Genomic DNA, 19,347 nt, shown 5'->3' on the forward strand with positions numbered 1-19,347 from the left:
TCTGTTTTTGTCTTTTGTAGCTTGTTTTTGCTGTCATATCTAAGAGACACTGTCTAAGGCCACAAATACTTTGCACTTATTTTTTATTTTCTTCTAAAAGTCTTACAATTTCAGCTCTTACATTTAGGTCTATGATCCATTTGGAGTTATTTTTTTGTGTGTGTTATGAAGTAGGAGTCTAACTTCATTCTTCTAATACAGATAAAGTTATCCCTATTGTCCCAGCAGGACATTTTTTAAAAAATATATTATTTCTCCCCATTTGATTGTCTCAGCATTCTTGTCAAAAATCAATTGATCATAAACGTGAGAATTTATTTTTTAACTCTAAATTCTATTCCATTTATTTATACGTCTTTCTTTATGCCAGTATCACATTGTCTTCATTACTTAACTTCATATTCAGTTTTGAACTTGGGAATTGTGAATCCTTCAACTCTGTTCTTTCTTAAGATTTTTTTTATTACTAACTAGATCCTACTATCTCCAAAAAAAAGAAGGAAGGAAGGAAGGAAGGAAGGAAGGAAGGAAGGAAGGAAGGAAGGAAGGAAGGAAGGAAGGAAGGAAGGAAGGAAGGGAGGAGGGAGGGAGGGAGGGAGGGAGGGAGGGAGGGAGGGAGGGAGGGAGGGAGGGAAGGAGGAAGGCAGGCAGGCACAGTGGCTCATACCTGTAATCCTAGCACTTTGGGAGGCTGAGGCGAGTGGATCGCCTGAGGTCAGGAGTTCAAGACCAGCCTGGCCAACATGGCAAAACCCCGTCTCTACTGAAATTTATTCCTAAATTTTTTTGATGCGATTATAAGTGAAATTTTTATTCATTTTCAGATTGTTTATTGCTAGTGTATATAAATATATTGATTTTGTATATTTACCATATCAAGCAACCCTACTGAATTTATTAGTTTTAATAGTTTTTAATAAATTCTTTAGGATTTCTAGATAAAAGATCATATCATCTGCAGATAGAGATAGTTAATTTCTTCCTCCCCAATATAGATATCTTTTATTTCATTTCCTTGCCTAATTGACTTCCCAGTAAAATGTTAAATTGGGGTGGCAAGAGTAAGCATTCTTGTTTTATTTCCGATTTTACAGGAAAGTATTTAATATTTCAATATGAAGTTTTATGCTACCTGTGAGTTTTCATAGATGGCTTTTATCAGGTTGAAGGAGTTTCTATTTCTAGTTTATTGGGTGTTTTAATCAGAAAACGGTGTTCAATTTTGTTAAATGCTCTTTCTGCATCTATTGGCATAATCATATGGCTTTTGTTTTTTATTCAGTAAATATGGTGTATTACATTAATTTGTTTCAGATATTAAGCCAACTTTGCATTCCTGGGATAAATCTTACTTGGTCATGGTGTATAATCATTTTCATATGTTGCTGGCTTCAATTTGCTAGTATTTTGAAGATTTTTGTATCTATATTCATAAAAATATTAGGTCTGTAGTTTTATTTTCCTGTGATACCTTTATCTGGTTTTGGTGTCAAGGTAATACTGGCCTCATAGAGAACTCTTTTGGAAGAGTTTGTGAGCAATTGACATTAATTCTTTAGCCAGGCACAGTGGCTCACGCCTGTAATCCCAGCACTTTGGGAGGCCGAGGTGGACAGATCACGAGGTTGGGAGTTCAAGACCAGCCTAGCCAACATAGTGAAACCCCGTCTCTACTGAAAATACAAAAATTAGCCAGGCATGGTGGTGCATGCCTGTAATCCCAGCTACTCAGGAGGCCGAGGCAGGAGAATCACTTGAACCTGGGAGGCAGAGGTTGCAGTGAGCCGAGATCACACCATTGTACTCCAACCTGGGCAATAGAGTGAGACTCTGTCTCAAAAAAAAAAAAAAAAATTCTTTAAATATTTGGTAGAATTTACCAGTGAAACCATCTGAATGTGGACTTCTCTTCGTGGGAAATTTTATTACTAATCCAATCTCCTTACTTATTACATTCAGATTTTTTATATCTTCAGATTTTCTATTTTTTCTTAAGTCAACTTTAGTAGTTTGTGTCTTTCTACGGTTTTGTCCATTTTCTTTTTTGATAATGAAAAGTTAGAAACCATATTAATGTACAAAAATAAGATAACAAGCTAAATAAGTGATAACCTCATAAAATGAAAATTTGTAATTCCATGAGATGAAATATTATTTAATCAATAGAAAGTGTGGTTTTCAGCTGGGTGCAGTGGCTCATGCCTACAATACCAGCAGTTTGGGAGTCCGAGGTAGGCGGATCACCTGAGGTCTGGAGTTCGAGACCAGCCTGACTAACATGGAGAAACCCTGTCTCTACTAAAAATACAAAATTAGCCAGGCATGTGGTAGTAACTAAAATAAAATAAAATACTTAAGGGTAAATTTAACCAAGGAGTTAAAAGATCTGTACACAGGAAACTAAAACATTTTTAAAAACTAAGAAAACACAAATAAATGGAAAGCTATCTTGTGTTGATAAATTAGAAGAATATTATTAAAATATTCATAGTACCCAAAGCAATCTGCAGATTCAGTGCCATCCCTATCAAAATTCCAATGTCATTTCTTATAGAAATAAAATAATCCTTAAATTCACATGCAACCATAAAAGGCCCTGGCTAGCCAATACAATTTTGAGCAAAAAGAACAAAGCTAAAGACATCCAGGCCGGGCGCGGTGGCTCAAGCCTGTAATCCCAGCACTTTGGGAGGCCGAGACGGGCGGATCACAAGGTCAGGAGATTGAGACCATCCTGGCTAACACGGTGAAACCCCGTCTCTACTTAAAAAAATACAAAAAACTAGCCGGGCGAGGTGGCGGGCGCCTGTAGTCCCAGCTACTCGGGAGGCTGAGGCAGGAGAATGGCGTGAACCCGGGAGGCGGAGCTTGCAGTGAGCTGAGATCCGGCCACTGCACTCCAGCCTGGGTGACAGAGCGAGACTCCGTCTCAAAAAAAAAAAAAAAAAAAAAAAAGACATCCAGTCCCTGATTTCAAAATATATTATAAAGCTAATATAATCAGAACAATATGGTGCTGACATAAAAATAGACACATCAACTAATGTAACAGGATAGAAAACCCAGAAATAAACCCATGCATTAATAGTCAATTGATTTTTGACAGAGTTGTTAATAATACATAATGAGGAAAAGACAGTCTTTTCAATAAACTGTACTAGGAAAATTGGATCCTTATCTCACACAGTATAAAAAATCAACTTAAAATGGATTAAAGTCTTAAATATAAGATCTGAGACTGTAAAACAACTACAAGAATACCTAGAGGAAAAGCTCCATGACATTGATCTAAGCAATGGTTATTTAGCTATGACCCCAAAAGCACAGGTAATAAAAGCAAAAATAGGGGCGACGGCTCACACCTGTAATCCCAGCACTTTGGGAGGCCGAGGGAGGTGGATTGCCTGAGGTCAAGAGTTCAACACCAGCCTGGTCAACATGGTGAAATCCTGTCTCTAGCAAAAAAATACAAAAATAGCTAGGCATGGTGGCACACGCCTATAATCCCAGCTACTTAGGTGGTTGAGGTAGGAGACTTGCTTGAACTTGGGAGACAGAGATTGCAGTGAGCTGAGATTGCACCACTGCACTCCAGCCTGGGTGACAGAGCAAGACTCCATCTCACAAAAATAAAAAATAAAAATATAAATAAATAAATAAATAAATGCAAAAATAGACAAATGGGATTTTAGACAAAATACAAAGCTTTTGGACAGAAAGGAAACAATGAACAAAGTGAAGAGATAACCCATAGAGTGACAGAAAATGTATGTAAATCATACATCTGATAAGGGAGTAACATCTACAATAAATAAGAAACTCAAACAACTCAATAGCCAGAAAATGAATAACCCAATTAGGAAATGGACAAAGTGGGCCGGGCACACTCACTCTTGTAATCCCAGCACTTTGGGAGGCCAAGGTGGGCAGATCATCTGAGGTCAGGAGTTCAAGACCAGCCTGACCAACATGGAGAAACCCCATCTCTACTAAAAATACAAAATTAGCTGGGAGTGGTGGCACATGCCTGTAATTCCAGCTACTTGGGAAGGCTGAGATAGGAGAATCGCTTGAACCTGGGAGGCGGAGGTTGTGATGAGCCAAGATCGCGCCATTGCACTCCAGTCTGGGCAATAAGAGCAAAACTCCATCTCAAAATAAAATAACATAAAATAGGCAAAGTGGCCAGGCGCAGTGGCTCACGCCTGTAATCCCAGCAGTTTGGGAGGCCGAGGCAGGCGGATCACTTGAGGTCAGGAGTTCGGGACCAGCCTGACCAACAAGGTGACACCTCATCTCTATCGAAAAATACAAAATTAGCCGGGTGTGGTAGCTTGTGCCTGTAAAGGAAAAAGGAAAGGAAAAGAAAGGAAAGTAAAGGAAGGAAAGGGGCAAAGCATCCGAAGAGACATTTCTCAAAAGAAGACATTCAAATGGCCAACAGGTTCAAGAAAAAAAATGCTGAGTACCACTAATCATTAGGAAAAACAAATTAAACCACAATGAGATATCATCTTACATCTGTTAGATTAGATGTTATCAAAAAGACAAGAAATAAGTGTTGGTGAGGATGCAGAAAGAAGAAAACCCTTGTACAATGCTGGAGGGAATGTAAATTAGTACAACCACTGTATTGGTCTGTTCTCATGCTGCTAATAAAGACATACCTGAGACTAGGTAATTTATAAAGTAAAGAGGTTTAATGGACTCACAGTTCCACATGGCTGGAGAGGCCTCACAATCATGGCAGAAGGTGAAAGAGGAGCAAAGGCACCTCTTACATGGCAGTAGGCAAGAGAGCATGAGCAGGGGAACTGCCCTTTATAAAACCATCTTTTCTTATGAGACTTATTCACTACCATGAGAATGGCATAGGGTGGCCCACAATTCCATTACCTCCCACCAGGTCCCTCCCACAAAACATGGGGATTATGAGAGCTGCAATTCAAGATGAGATTTGTGTGGGGATACAACAAAGCCAAATCAACCACTATGATAAATAGTATGGGGTTTCCTTAAAAAACTAAAATTAGAACTAAACGACTATATCATCTAGCAATTCCACTTCTGGGTATATATCCAAAAGAGATCAATATGTCATATCAGTATGTCAAAAAAATACCTGCACTCCCATGTTCATTGCAGCACTTTTCACAATAGCCAAGATATGGAATCAACCCAAGGGGCCATCAATGGATGAATGGATAATGAAAATGTGGTGTATATATTTAACGGAATACTATTCAGCCTTAAAAGAGAAAAAAATCCTGCCATTTGGGACAACATAGATAAATCTGGAAGATATTATACTAAGTGAAATAAGCCAGGCATGAAAGAAAAATACTGCATGATCGTATTTATATATGGAATCATAAAAAGTCAAACTCATGGAAGTAGAAAGGGCCGGGCATGGTGGCTCACACCTGTAATCCCAGCACTTTGGGACGCCAAGGCAGGAGGATTCCTTGAGCCCAGGAGTTCAAGACCAGCCTGGGCAACATAGTGAGACCTCATCTCTACCAAAAAAAAAAAAAAAAAGTTTTTTATTTGATTTGGTTTGATTTTTTGAGACAGACTCACTTTGTTGCCCAGGCTGGAGTGCAGTGGCACAACCTCAGCTCACTGCAACCTCCGCCTGTCAGGTTCAAGAGATTTCATGCCTCAGCCTCTGGAGTAGCTGGGATTATAGGCACGCACCACCATGCCCGGCTAATTTTGTATTTTCAGTAGAGACAGGATTTCACCATGTGGGCCAGGGTGGTCTTGAACTCCTGACCTTAGGTGATCCTCCCACCTCGGCCTCCCAAAGTACTGGGATTACAGGCATGAGCCACTGCGTCTGGCCAAAAAGTGGTCTTTAAAAAGAAGTAGAAAGGAGAATGATGGTTACCAGAGGCTTAGAGGGTGGGGTGGGGAATGAGGGAGAGAGAAGGGGAAGTTATTGGTCAAAGGGGTTCCAAGTTTCAGTCAGACAAGAGGAGTAAGTTTTGAGATCTACTGCACAGCACAGTGACTATAGCCAATAATATATTGCATACTTCAACATAACTAAAAGGGTAAATTTTAAATCTCTCACCATAAAAATTGTAAGTGAGGTGGTAGATATGTTAACTGGCTTGATTTAATCATTCCACATGTGTACACAGATCAAAACAGCACACTGCACCTCAGAAATGTACACAATTATGATGTATCTATTTGAAACAATATTAATAAAATTTTCAAAGAAAAAAGATTATTTGATGGCATAGGAAATTCCAGTTACATACAACATAATCCCAATTGTTTAAAATATATCATTATAAAGCTAAGAGCAGATGATCAGGAACACAGATTCTGCAGTCAGACAGACTTAGGTTTAGTCTCAGGTCTACACTGGTTGCTACTGGAGCTTAGATGAGCCTCTCAGCTCTTCAGTTTCATTACTTCCTCATCTGAAAAATATCATCTTCCTCATGAGTCATTATGGAGATTAATGAATGCATACATAACCTACCTATCACCATCCCTGGAACATTGCAAGCAGTAAATAAATATTATTATTATAATGATTGTATCCACATTATAAATTCTTCACATACTGATGCTGTGGGTAATCAGTTCCCAAGAGATCTGAATATAATGACATTCTCTTCATACTAAAATGAACCGGCCATAACACACTCATGCAAAGATTCAGGTAAGAATAGTCTTACCTGCCTTTAAGAGGGCTACCAAAATTGCAAATGCATGTAACCCTTTTACTTAGCAATCCCACTTGCAAGAACATCTCTTACAGAAATGCCTTCACATATGTGAAATAACATTCACTATTCACTTTTGTGTAAGATTTTTTTAAAGACAAATGTACCTTAAAATGGGATAGTGTGCTGCTATGCAAAGATCTCCAAGATACATCATACAGCAAGAAAAGCAAGATGAGTACCAGTATAAGTGAGATGATACCTTCAGTGGAAAATAACTTTACACATTGTGTTTGCATAAGTAAATACTGGAGGAATAACAAAAATCAACACATGTGGTTACTTCAGGGAGCATGAACTGTTTGGGGGAACAGGAATGGGACTTAGACTCTTCGCTGTAAGTCTTTTTATGTTACCTGACTTTTTAAAACTTTCATTGATGTATAATATACACATAGAAAATTGTACATAAGTATAGCACTGAATTTTTTTTTTTGAAACAGATTCTCACTCTGTCGCCCAGGCTGGAAGGCAATAGAACAATCTTGGCTCACTGCAACCTCTGCCTCCCGGGTTCAAGCAATTCTTGTGCCTCAGCCTCCCAAGTAGCTGGGATTACAGGCATGCACCACTACACCCAGTTGATTTTTGTATTTTTAGTAGAGATGGGGTTTCAACATGTTAGCCAGGCTGGTCTTGAACTCCTGACCTCAGATGATCCACCAGCCTTGGCCTCCCAAAGTGCTGGGATTACAGGAGCAAGCCACCACGCCTGGCCCACCACTGAATAAATTTTTAGAAACTGAACACAACTGCATGATCAGGCCTGTTAATGAAGCAGAACATTGCCAACCTCCCCAGAAGTCCCCTTCATGATTACTTCCAGCCTCTCCACTTCCCCAACAAAAACAATCATTTCTAATACGTATTCTTCTGTGTCTGACTTCTTTTGCCTAAATCGTTTGAAGAGTTCTCCATTTTGTAGTGAGTAAATTCATTTCTGGTGCCAGATATTACACTGTAATTTATTTGTAATTTATTTTCCAGTCTACGGTGATGGGCATTTGGGTTGTTTCTAATGTGGTACTATTACAAATACTAACCCTTTTTTTTTTTTTTTTGAGATGAAGTCTTGCTGTGTTGGCCAGGCCGGAGTGCAATGGTGCAATCTCAGCTCACTACAACCTCTGCCTTCTGGGTTCAAGCGATTCTCCTGCCTCAGCCTCCTGAGTAGCTGGGATTAAGGCGCGCACCACCACACCTGGCTAATTTTTATATTTTCACCATGTTGGTCAGGCTGGTCTCAAATTCCTGACCTGGTGATCCACCTGCCTTGGCCTCCCAAAGTGCTGGGGTTACAGGTGTGGGCCACTGTTCCTGGCCACGAATACTAATTCTATCAATATTTTTGCTCTTATCTTTTAGTAAGCGTATTTTTCTTGGGTTTGAGTTAGTCTATGGTTCTAGCTCATTTGTGGGGCTCAAAGGCACTTTCCTGAGCAACCCTCCAGTAATAATCCTCCTACCTCTTTATCCTCCAAGGGAATGTAGTGCGGGAAGCTGGTCCCAAGCTGCTGAGGAATTAATAACCGGAACTTGTTGTATGCTTCAGAGACAACCTTGGCCACATTGGATTGGAATGGCTGTTTATCAATCAACATGCAGTAATCCTTGATGTCCCAGATCTAGACACAACATGTGGGTTAGTGGCCTCACACCCCTTGACCCAGAACCCAACTCACTCTGTGGGCTCCTCCCAGAACATTCCTCTTCATTTGGTGGGGGTGGGGGGTAGTTCTTACATCTCTGAGATGCCTCACCACTAGGGCCAGAAAGGGCCTTAGGGATCTTCTAGGCCAGACTCATGGATTAGCAGGCAGGAAGGGTGTGACCAGCTCAAGGACAGCACACCCCTGCCTCATGTCTTGCCACAAGGCACAAAATCAGCTCCTGAGACAGCTGATCCTAGATTAGCCACACGACTGGGGGATGAGGGAGTTGGAGAAGACAGTGATGGAGCATGGAATTCTCCGGGGAAGGCTTTTTGAACCAAGTCCCTGTCACTGAGCTTAGCAGAGCAGGAGAGGACTCCTAAGGTAACCCACCCTCCTCCCTGCATTGTTTTACAAATGGAACCAGTACCCAGAGGGAGTAGGAACTAGGCAAGGGCCACGTGCAGCGAAGAGGTGGTTGGACACTTGGCTGGCACCAGCTCCTCAATCTTCCTGCCAGTTCTTCCTCACCTTGATGCATCCTTTACAATCCCCCGTGATGAGGATCCAGTCATTTTTATCAGTGGCCATGGCACCCACAACAACATTTTCATTGTCTAGGTCCACAGGGAACTTCCCCAGCAGGCCTCCGCTCCCGTGGAGGGACCAGGCGTAGATGTAGCCGTCCATGCAGCTGCTCAGCAGGGCAGCCGTGTATGGCAGGCGAGGCCTGGTCTGCAGGAAGATTATCTGAGGAAGACAGGAGGGCCCAGCTCAGCAGGGCTGTGAGCAAGTGTCACATGGTGCTGAGGGATCCCAGCGAGTCACCACACCCACCTGGTCCCCCAATTTCCTAGATGCCCAGTGAAAGTGGTGATGGTGGTCCCACCCTTCCTACCCGGCTGGTGACAAGGAACATCATACTGGACTATGAACTACTAGAGGGCAGGGATTTTGTGTCTTTTTTGTTCACTACTTTGTCCTTAGTAACCACAATGGTGCCTGACACATAATACATGATCAATAAATGTTTATCAAATGAAGGCTTACAAGTTTGATTCGACATAGGCTCAGACAAGATTTTCACAACCTGTAACTCAATTCAAAGTGATTTGGGGAAGGAACTCATTCCCCTTCATGTACATCTATAGTGAAATACCCATATTTTCCAGCCAATCATCAAGAAAGCATTTTAAACAAATTCTTGTTCAAGACTTGTTTTGATCATATGCCTTTTGCTAATTCCCCACTCTGCTCACTTTTCCCTTACATGTCACTCCTGTGGCTCATGTGGGGGCCACAGTGGGAAGTTAGTCTGCATGGCAATCATGAGAAGAAAGTTTCTTGCCTGGCACCCAGTAGGAGGCTGAGAGCATAGCCAGGGTGGTAGAGTGAATCAGGCCAGAAAGGGGAAATTGGAAGCTTCCTCACTCCTGCTAACTCAGAACTTTACAGTGTAATAGCTTATGTGTCCCCAAAGCATGTCACCACCAACAACAAAAATCTGGATTATCAAAAATCTCATTGTGGCTCATGCCTGTAATCCTAGCACTGCAGGAGGCTGAGGCGGTTGAATCACTTGAGCACAGGAGATCGAGACAGCCCGGGCAATATAGTGAGACCCTGTCTCTATTTAAAAAAAAAAAAAAAAGAAGAAGAAGGGGAGGGGTGGGGAGGGAGAAAACAAAAAGAAAAGAAAAAAATCTCAATTATCCTTATTGTCATAGAAATCCGAAACTAGCTGTTCAAACTGCTTCCCACTAGCCCCGATGCCAGGGTCAAAAACCAGAAGTCACTTGTACCCAAAGCTTGATGGCTTCACTGGTGAATTCTACCAAACATTTAAGGAAGAATGAATACCAATCCTTCTCAAAGTTTTCCAGAATACTAAAGAGGAGATAACACTTCCTAACTCATTCTATGAGGCCAGCATTACCCTGATATCAAAGTCAGACAAAGACACTATAAGAAAAAAAAAAAAAACTACAGAGAAATATCCCTTATGAACACTGATATTTAAAAATTCTCAAAAAAAATTAGCAAACTGAATTCAGTAGCATATTAAAAGGATTATATACCATAATCAAGTGATATTTATTCCTGGAATGCAAGGATGATTCAACATACAAAACTCAATAAATATAATATACCACTTCACAGAAAAAAGAAAAAACCCACACGATCATCTTAATGCAGAAAACGATTTGACAAAATTAAAAAAATATATGAATAGAAGGAAATTACCTCAACATAATAAAAGCCATATATGAAAAACCCACAATGAACATCAGTAGTGAAAGACTGAAAGCTCTTCCTCTGGAATTAGGAACACGGCAAGAATGTCCACTTTTGCCGCTTTTATTCAGCAGAGTACTGGAAGCTCTGCCAGAGCAATTAGGTAAAAAAAGAAATAAAAGGCACCCAAACTGGAAAGAAAGAAGTAAAATTATAAGTTTGCAGATGATATTATATGTAGAAAACGCTAAAGCTCCCACACCAAAAAAAAGGGGGCTAATAAATGAATTCAGCAAAATGGCAGGATACAAAGTCAACACATAAAAATCAGTTGCATTGGCCGAGCATGGTGGCTCACGCCTGTAATCTCAGCACTTTGGGAGGCTGAGGTGGGTGGATCACTTGAAGTCAGGAGTTCGAGACCAGCCTGGCCAACATGGTGAAAGCCCATCTCTACCAAAAAATACAAATATTAGCCAGGTGTGGTGGCAGGCGCCTGTAATCCCAGCTACTTGGGAGGCTGAGGCAGGAGAATCGCTTGAACCTGGGAGGCGGAGGTTGCAGTGAGCCGAGATCGTGCCATTGTACTCCAGCCTGGGCGACAGAGCAAGACTATCTAAAAAAAAAAAAAAATCTGTTGCATTTCCGTATACTAACAATGAACAATCTGAAAAGGAAATTACAAAAACAATTCCATTTACAATAGTGTCAAAAAAGAGTAAAATACTTGGAAATTAACCAAAAAGGACATTATGCTAAGTGACATAAGCCAGACAAACATATGATTCCACTTACATGAGGTAGTCAAAATCATAAAGACAGAAAGTAGAAAGGGGGTTTCCAGGGGTTGGAGGGAGAGGGGAGTGGAAGTTACTGTTTAATGGGTATAGTTTCAATTTTACAAGATGAAATGAGTTCTGAGAATGGATGGTGGTGATGGTTGCACATTATGAATATATTTACTACCACTGAACCATACACTTAAAAATGGCTTCGATGGTAAATTTTATGTTATGTGCATTTTACTACAAGAAAAATTTTTCAAAAAAAAGAAAAATAGGAATCCCTGAACCAAAAACAAAGGGCAAGTATTTCCCCCATTTTACACAAGTGCTCACTGTACAAAATGTGGGCAGCAAAGACATATGAAAGGAAATTAAAATCACCCACAAAATCCCAGTACCCAGAAATAATCACCATTAAGATTTTAATGTATTTTGGCCAGGCATGGTGGCTCTCGCCTCTAATCCCATCACTTTCGGAGGCCAAGGTGGGTGGATCACCTGAAGTCAGGAGTTCGAGACTAGCCTGGCCAACATGGTGAAACCCTGTCTCTGCTAAAAATACAAACATCAGCTGGGCATGGTGGCGGGTGCCTGTAATCCCAGCTACTCGGGAGGCCGAGGAAGGAGAATCGCTGGAACTTGGGAGGTGGAGGTTGCAGTGAACCAAGATCGCGTCACTGCCCTCCAGCCTGGGCGATGGAGCGAGACTGTCTCCAAAAAAATTTAAATTACATAAATAAAAAAATAGATCTTGGTGAATCCAAAGAAATACACTGCAGCCAGTGGCAGATTTACTGGTGAAGTTCATGAAGCTCAAGGCTAAGTTCAAGTTTAAGTTCAAGGTTCTAGGAAGAATAGAAAGTTCTAGTGACTTTTGTAATTGTCAGATTTGTAAGTTTTGAAATTTGTTTTCACTTTTTTCTCATTCTAAATAAATATTCACTTTTGTACCTAATTTTTTATAATTTTGTGCATTTTTCTTGCAAAAGTTTCAGGCTCCAAAAAACCTAGATAGGCCCCCATATAAAACTATTAAACAGAATGAAGTGGATAGATTATTACATGCTGAGAGGAAACGTCGTCCACCATGAATTGTGAGGTCTGAAAAAAAAAAGCAAACAGCTAAACAATAGTTTCAAATGTTCTCAGTTTTGTCTGAAAAATCAAAACCATAAAAAAAAAAATTTAAGGTGCACACAACTTTCACAGTAGTCATTAACTGTCATTTTAAAGGATATGTTTTACATTTTGTCATAAGCACATTCCAATGATTAAGTATTTTTCTAAAATGTGGTTCCTCATAACTGCACAAAATTCACCAAAGTGAAGCACCACAAAGGCTTCCCATGTCTGAACTGGGGAAAAGCTGAGGCATCCTTCCTAGCCATTCCTTTGCCAGCCCTGGGACGGTGAGAGCAGGTAGGGTGAAGGTGAATGAGTGCCCAGGACTTCGGCAGGAATGGAGAGGGGCGGCCTGCCAAGAGCACAGGGTCAACTGCATGGCCAGCATCCAGCGCTCACAGTGAGGAAAAGTGCAGTCAGAATGGTGGCCCTAGGCAGGACAGAGCCGTGTGGCTGCAAGGGACAGGTAACCAACACTATTCCTTTTGCATTCTGCATCCAGCTCCCTCCAATACATTGTGCTGCTCATTTTGGAAAGAGCTGCTGGACTAAAGGTGAACATTTCAGTCTCATTCAGCCCAGGAATCCCAGATAGTTTCTCGACCACGGGGGGTTAACGGCCTCCCTGAGGTTCCCTTCAGAAGAAGCCATGGCAGCTACTCACGGGCTAAACTTCATATAACTTGGAGCAATTTTCTGCTGCCTGCCATCTGGTCCTTCCCTACTAGGGAGATGGCCAGGGGCAAGTGCTTCATCTAAAGACTGTCAGGGGCTGGTCGCCATCACTCACGCCTGTAATCCCAACACTTTGGGAGGCTGAGGCAGGAGGATCACTTGAGGCCAGGAGTTCGAGACCAGCCTGGACAACATGGCAAAACCCCGTCTCCACTACAAACACAAAATTAGCTAGGTGCGGTGGCTCACGCCTGTAATCCCAGCACTTTGGAAGGCTGAGGCAGGAGGATCACTTAAGGTCAGGAGTTCAAGACCAGCCTGGACAACATGGTGAAACCCTGTCTCCATTAAAAACACAAAATTAGCCAGGTGTGGTGGCACACGCCTGTAATGCCAGCTACTCAGGAGGTTGAGGCACAAGAATCACTTGAACCGAGGAGATTGAGGTGGCAGTGAGCTGAGATCATACCACTGCACTCCAGCCTGGGCAACAGAGTGAGACTCCATCTCAAAAATAAATAAATAAGTAAAATTAAAAATAAAAACTGTCAGGGACACAGCTGGGCCTGGATCTGCATCCTGGACTCCTTCCTAGTGCTCTTTCTGCCATGCCTCACAGTCTTCCAGGATGGCCAGACAGAAAAAATGGGAAGGAAGACCCAACAGGTAAGATCCCCGCCCACTCCCCGTCAGGTGTCCTTACCCCAGCCCACCCAAGCCTCTCTTCCACTAAGGAAAGGCTGAGATCAGAGGTGACCCAAGAACTCTGGACCCTCTCCAGGGCACCACGCTAAAATGCTTCACTCTGCCCACAAGTGCCCCAGACAGAAGGGACCCTGCTGCTCAAGGAGTGGTGCGGGTGGAAGACTGTACACCTTGAAGCCAGGGGTGAGGGTCAGCGTCCAGAGGGGGCACACACACCACACACACACACACACAGCCCTGCCAGCCACAGTGCCTCAAATTTCACCAACAGATGTTCGATCCTTTGCATGTAATTATCTGGCCAAAAATTCAATCAAGATTCATGATACAAATCCTTATTACATGCAGATCACCAAGCCACATAAAAAAACCCAAGGAATTCCCAACAGTGGCAGCACAAAGAGTTAAAAGAACTTGAACTTCAAAAACAAATAGACCTAGAATCAGGCCCTGGCTCTGTCATTTTCTGGACACAAGAATCTTGGGCAAGTCACTTCACCTCACTGGGCCTATTTCTTCAGCCATAAAATGGGAATAATAATAATAGTACATTCTTTTCAGATGTATTAAACATTCCTTTCACATTCATTCTTTTCAGATGTATTAAACAAACAAAAATCCCTCATAAATAAATAAATAATAATAGTACATACTTCCCAGGGCTGTTTGATGGACAAAATAAAAACAACACATATAGCTGGGCATGGTGGCTTATGACTGTAATCCCAGCACTTTGGGAGGCCAAGGCAGGAGGACTGCTTGAGCCCAGAAGGTCAAGACCAGCCTGGGCAACATAAGGAGACTCCATCTCTGTAAATAATTTTTTTTTTAACCAGCCAGGCACAGTAGCACACACCTGTGGTCCCAGCTATTAATACTCAAAAGGTTGAGATGGGAGAATTGCTTGAGCCTGGGAAGTGGAGGCCACAGTGAGCCGTGATTGTGCCACCGCACTCTAGCCTTGGCAAGAGAGCTGAGACTCTGTCTCGAAAAACAAAAATAACACATGTAAACCGTTAAGTTCATTGTCTGACAGATACTGAGAGCTCAATAAATACTAGTTATCACTGAAACATAATGCAACACAGCAAAAGCTTTCCAGGACTGTGTTTCTAATCCTAGGGCTTTATATCTGGAAATAGACAAGAGGTCCAAAATTTATGTACAAGGATGTTCATTGCAATGATTTCTATAGAGGCAAAACCCGGTCACCTAGCCATCCACCAGTGGCAGCGGATGGCTAGACAGACTCTGTGCAGTGTACCCAGAACATGATGTGACTAGTAAAAGGAATGCCATGGCTCTGTAAACCCCATCATGAAGAGATGCCCATGAGGAGTCAGGTGAAAAACAGCAAGTCCTGGAATAATATATGCAATATGATATTATTCGGTGAAGAATATCTATATTTACATATATACATTCATACATGTATGTACTTGTATATGCACAGAAAAATTCTAGAAGGCTACAACACGTCTTAACGCAATTACCTCTGAAGGCTAAGAAGGGAGCAGCCATTCTTTTACTTTATACACTCGTATAAAGTTTGAATTTTTTTCGTAGGTGGTGGTGGTGGTGGTGTTTTGGAGTCAAGTCTCACTGTGTCACCCAGGCTGGAGTGCAGTGGCACAATATCAGCTCACTGCAACCTCCGCCTCCTGGGTTCAATCAATTCTCCTGCCTCTGCCTCCTGACTAGCTGGGGCTACAGGAGCATGCCGCCACCCCTGGCTAATTTTTTGTATTTTAGTAGAGATGGGGCTTCACTGTGTTGCCCAGGCTGGTTTTGAACTCCTGAGCTCAGGCAATCCGCCCACCTCTGCCTTCCAAAGGGCTAGAATTGCAGGCGTGAGCCATCGCACCCGGTCAGGTTTGTTTGTTTAAGAGACAAGGTCTAGCTGTGTTGCCCAGGCTGGAGTGCAGTGGCACAATCACGGCTCACTGCAGTCTTGACCTCGCAGGCTCAAGTGATTCTCCCAACTCAGCCTCCCAAGGAGCTGGGAGCACTGTGCACACTATCAAACCTGGCTCATTTTTTAAATTTTTTGTAGAGATGAGTTCTCATATTGCCCAGGCTGGTCTAGAACTCCTGGGCTCAAGCAATCCTCCCACCTTGGCCTCCCAAAGGGCTGGGATTACAGGTGTGAGCCACTGCTCTCTGCCTGAATTTTTTTAGTTTTAATTAAGGACATGTATCACTTTCTAATTAGAGGAAGAAAGTATGAGAGACAGACAGACACAGAGAGAGAGAGAAGTGCTCATTCTCGAACATTCCATGCCAGCTCTCCCATAAGGGCCTTTGCACCTGCTACCTTCTCTGCCTGCATCACCCTCCTTCCAGATAACTGCAGGCCATGTTTCCTCACTTCCTTCAGGCTCTTTGCAGATGCCACCTCCTCTGTGAAGCCCTCCCTGACTAGCCTATTCATAAAACAGCAATGCCATCTCCTCCCATGTCCGTTCTCCCTGCCCTCTTCCCGGCTTTCTTGCCCTCCATTGTCCTCACTCACTCTGTGACATGCCCTTTATTCTATTTGCTGGTTAATTGTCTATCTCGCCCCAACTATAATGACAGCTCCAGAGGTCAGGGGCTTGATGTCTTTCATTCACTGCTCCTTCCCCAGTGCCTGGCATGTAGCGAATGCTAGTGTCCAGACAGCACTAGGTCACCAGCCTGAAAGATCAAGCTTTGAGCCATCTATCTTGACTTCACAGATTTAAAGGGATGGGACTGTTGGCAATTCTGCTTCCAAGAATCCATCCTCTCGATATACTCACACTAGTGCCCAGAAATGTACATGCAAGAATGTTCAGTGCAGTCCTGCTCCTAAAAGCTAAAAACTGGAACTAACCCACAGACCTATTCATAGAGGACCAGCTTCATAGTTCCTGATACATCCAAGTTATGCAGCAGCGGGCAGTTGTTAAAAAGAATAAGATGGCCGGGTGCAGTGGCTCAAGCCTGTAATCCCAGCACTTTGGGAAACGGAGGCGGGTGGATCACCTGAGGTCAGGAGTTTGAGACCAGCCTGGCCAACATGGTGAAACCCCGTTTCTACTAAAAATACAAAAAGTAGCTGGCATGGTGGCATGTGCCTGTGGTCCCAGCTACTCCGGAGGCTGAGGCAGGAGAATCACTTGAACTCAGGACACGGAGATGCAGTGAGCTGATATTGCACTCCAGCCTGGGTGACAGAGCAAAACTCCATCTTAAAAAAAAGAGTAAGGTAACAAAAGAATAAGATGAATCTAAATCCCTCTTATGAAAGTATATCCATGCTATAGACTTATAGAAAAAAACAAATGGCAGGACGTAGCTATCATTTTATATTACTAGTCAAAAAAAAAAAAAAAAAAAAAAAAAGAACAAAGCTAAAGCCAATCTGCTAGCAGCGACTGCTGCTGTTGAGAGTGAGATGGGATAGGGTGAGTGAGACATAGGAGACTTTTATTTTTATTTTTTCATTTACACACACTTCTTTTTTTATTATAAACTAGTATTATTACTTTTAAAAGTTATTTAAAGTATTTTTTTTTTAAGAGAAGGAAGAGGCGGGGTATAATGGTTCACATCTGTAATCCCAACACTTTGGGAGGCTGAGCCAGGAGGATCACTTGAGCCCAGGAGTTCAAGACCAGCATGGGTAGCATAGTGAGACCCCATCTCTACAAAAAAATACAAAAAAAAAAAAATAGCTTGGCATAATGGTGCATGCCTATTGTCCCAGCTACTCACAAGGCTGAGGTGGGTGGATCACTTCAGCCCAGGAGGTTGAGGCTGTAATGAGCTGTGATCACACCATGGCACTCCAGCCTGGGTGACAGTGAGACCCTGTCTCAAGAAAAAAAAAAAAAAAAAGGAGGAGAGAGAAATAATCAGAACCTGGAGTGTAGCCACTCCTGCTCTCCCTGCCAACACTGCAAAACCCAGCTCTCAGGGCACTGCCCCCTTGTTCTCAAGTCCTGGTCCCTGGAGCTAGATGATGGGGCAGGCCTCCCACACCCTAGCTCAACTATGATTTGTGTCTTCAGGACGGGGACTCAGTATCAGTGAGGGGTGTCCAGGGTCAGAAAGGGGAAGGTACAAGAGGAAGAACAAAGATGAATCCATACCCAACTCTTGTTAGGTATAAAACACTCTCCCAGTTAACAGGAGGGCATTCTAACTAGAGTCTGGAGATGTCACTTCTCCTACCTCTCTTCCTCCCTGCCCAGAGAGGACACTGCTACCCCCAGTCCAGAGGGAACACTGCTCACCTCCCTAGGCACCCCAACTCCACCTCCTGGGGAACTGATACGGTTTGGCTGTGTCTGCACTCAAATCTCAACTTGAACTGTGTCTCCCAGAATTCCCCCGTGTTGTGGGAGGGAACAAGAGGGAGGGAACTGAATCATGGGGGCTGGTCTTTCCCATGCCATTCTCATGAGAGTGAGTAAGTCTCACGAGATCTGATGGGTTTATCAGGGGTTTCTGCTTTTGCGTCTTCTCGTTTTCTCTTGCTTCTGCCATGTAAGAAGCACCTTTCGCCTCCCGCCATCATTGTGAGGTCTCCCTAGCCATGTGGAACTGTAAGTCCAGTTAAACCTCTTTTTCTTCCCAGTCTTGGGTATGTCTTTATCAGCTGCATGAAAACAAATTAATACAGGAGCTCTCCCCAGACACTGCAGCCCTGGCTCCAGTATCCCAAGCGGCTCCATCCTCTCCAAGACGCCTTCTGGGCACTGGGGAGAATCAGGCCAGGCCCAGAGCCCAGGCCCCCGAGCCCCATCTTAATGGCCCACTCCCCGGCTCATATCCCACTCCCTGGCTGATCACGGCCAACCTTCTCCACCGAGGCACTGGATTGAAACATTTTCTTCTGCAATTCTGCTTTTCTTGTTTCATCCTCTTCGTAAATGGACTGTTTGCTGTGGATCTTGCCTGGCTGCATGGATGTGCCAGCAGCACTGGAAGGTTTCTGGAAAGAAAGATGGGCACCCAAGTCACCATGAGGGCGTTTCCCTTCCCCATGGGGGACCAGAGACCAGAGGAAGATGACAAAAGAGCGGCCCTCCCGAGGCCCTGCAGTAGGCACACTGCCCTGGAAAAAGCAGCACTCAGTGGATCCCGGGAAACCTCCACTTTAAGTTCCCAGCAGTTCTGCTAGAGCAAAATTGGGGCAGAGAAGACTTGAGTTTGCCTTTGGGGAAGACCCTTCCTTTGTCCTGGAAGAGACCATCCTGGTTAAAAATGAGGATAAAGGTCGGGCATGGTGGTTCACACCTGTAATCCCACCACTTTGGGAGGCCGAGGCGGGCAGATAATTTCAGGCCAGGAGTTTGAGACCAGCCTGGCCAACATGGCGAACCCTGTCTCCAATCAAAATACAAAAAATTTAGCCAGGCATGGTTGTGCACACCTGTAATCCCAGCTACTAGGGAGACTGAG

The 19,347-nt window shown here is 43.1% G+C and overlaps 2 protein-coding genes across 2 annotated transcripts in view; one reads left to right on the plus strand and one right to left on the minus strand.

The window, feature by feature from the left end:
• COMMD7 (COMM domain containing 7) overlaps positions 1-19,347 on the plus strand; it is a 319,129-nt gene that overhangs the window by 77,708 nt on the left and 222,074 nt on the right. The window lies entirely within an intron of this gene.
• Positions 1-19,347, minus strand: part of EFCAB8 (EF-hand calcium binding domain 8) — a 101,331-nt gene that overhangs the window by 19,045 nt on the left and 62,939 nt on the right. Inside the window, exons 19-21 of the mRNA XM_050807415.1 lie at positions 18,743-18,877; positions 8,927-9,145; positions 8,210-8,368 (exon numbers count right to left, since the gene is read on the minus strand). Of these exons, the coding sequence (XP_050663372.1) occupies positions 8,210-8,368; positions 8,927-9,145; positions 18,743-18,877 (513 nt within the window). The remainder of the gene's footprint in view (positions 1-8,209; positions 8,369-8,926; positions 9,146-18,742; positions 18,878-19,347) is intronic.

Source organism: Macaca thibetana, chromosome 10, assembly GCF_024542745.1.
Source record: "Macaca thibetana thibetana isolate TM-01 chromosome 10, ASM2454274v1, whole genome shotgun sequence".
Classification (NCBI taxonomy): Eukaryota; Metazoa; Chordata; class Mammalia; order Primates; family Cercopithecidae; genus Macaca; species Macaca thibetana.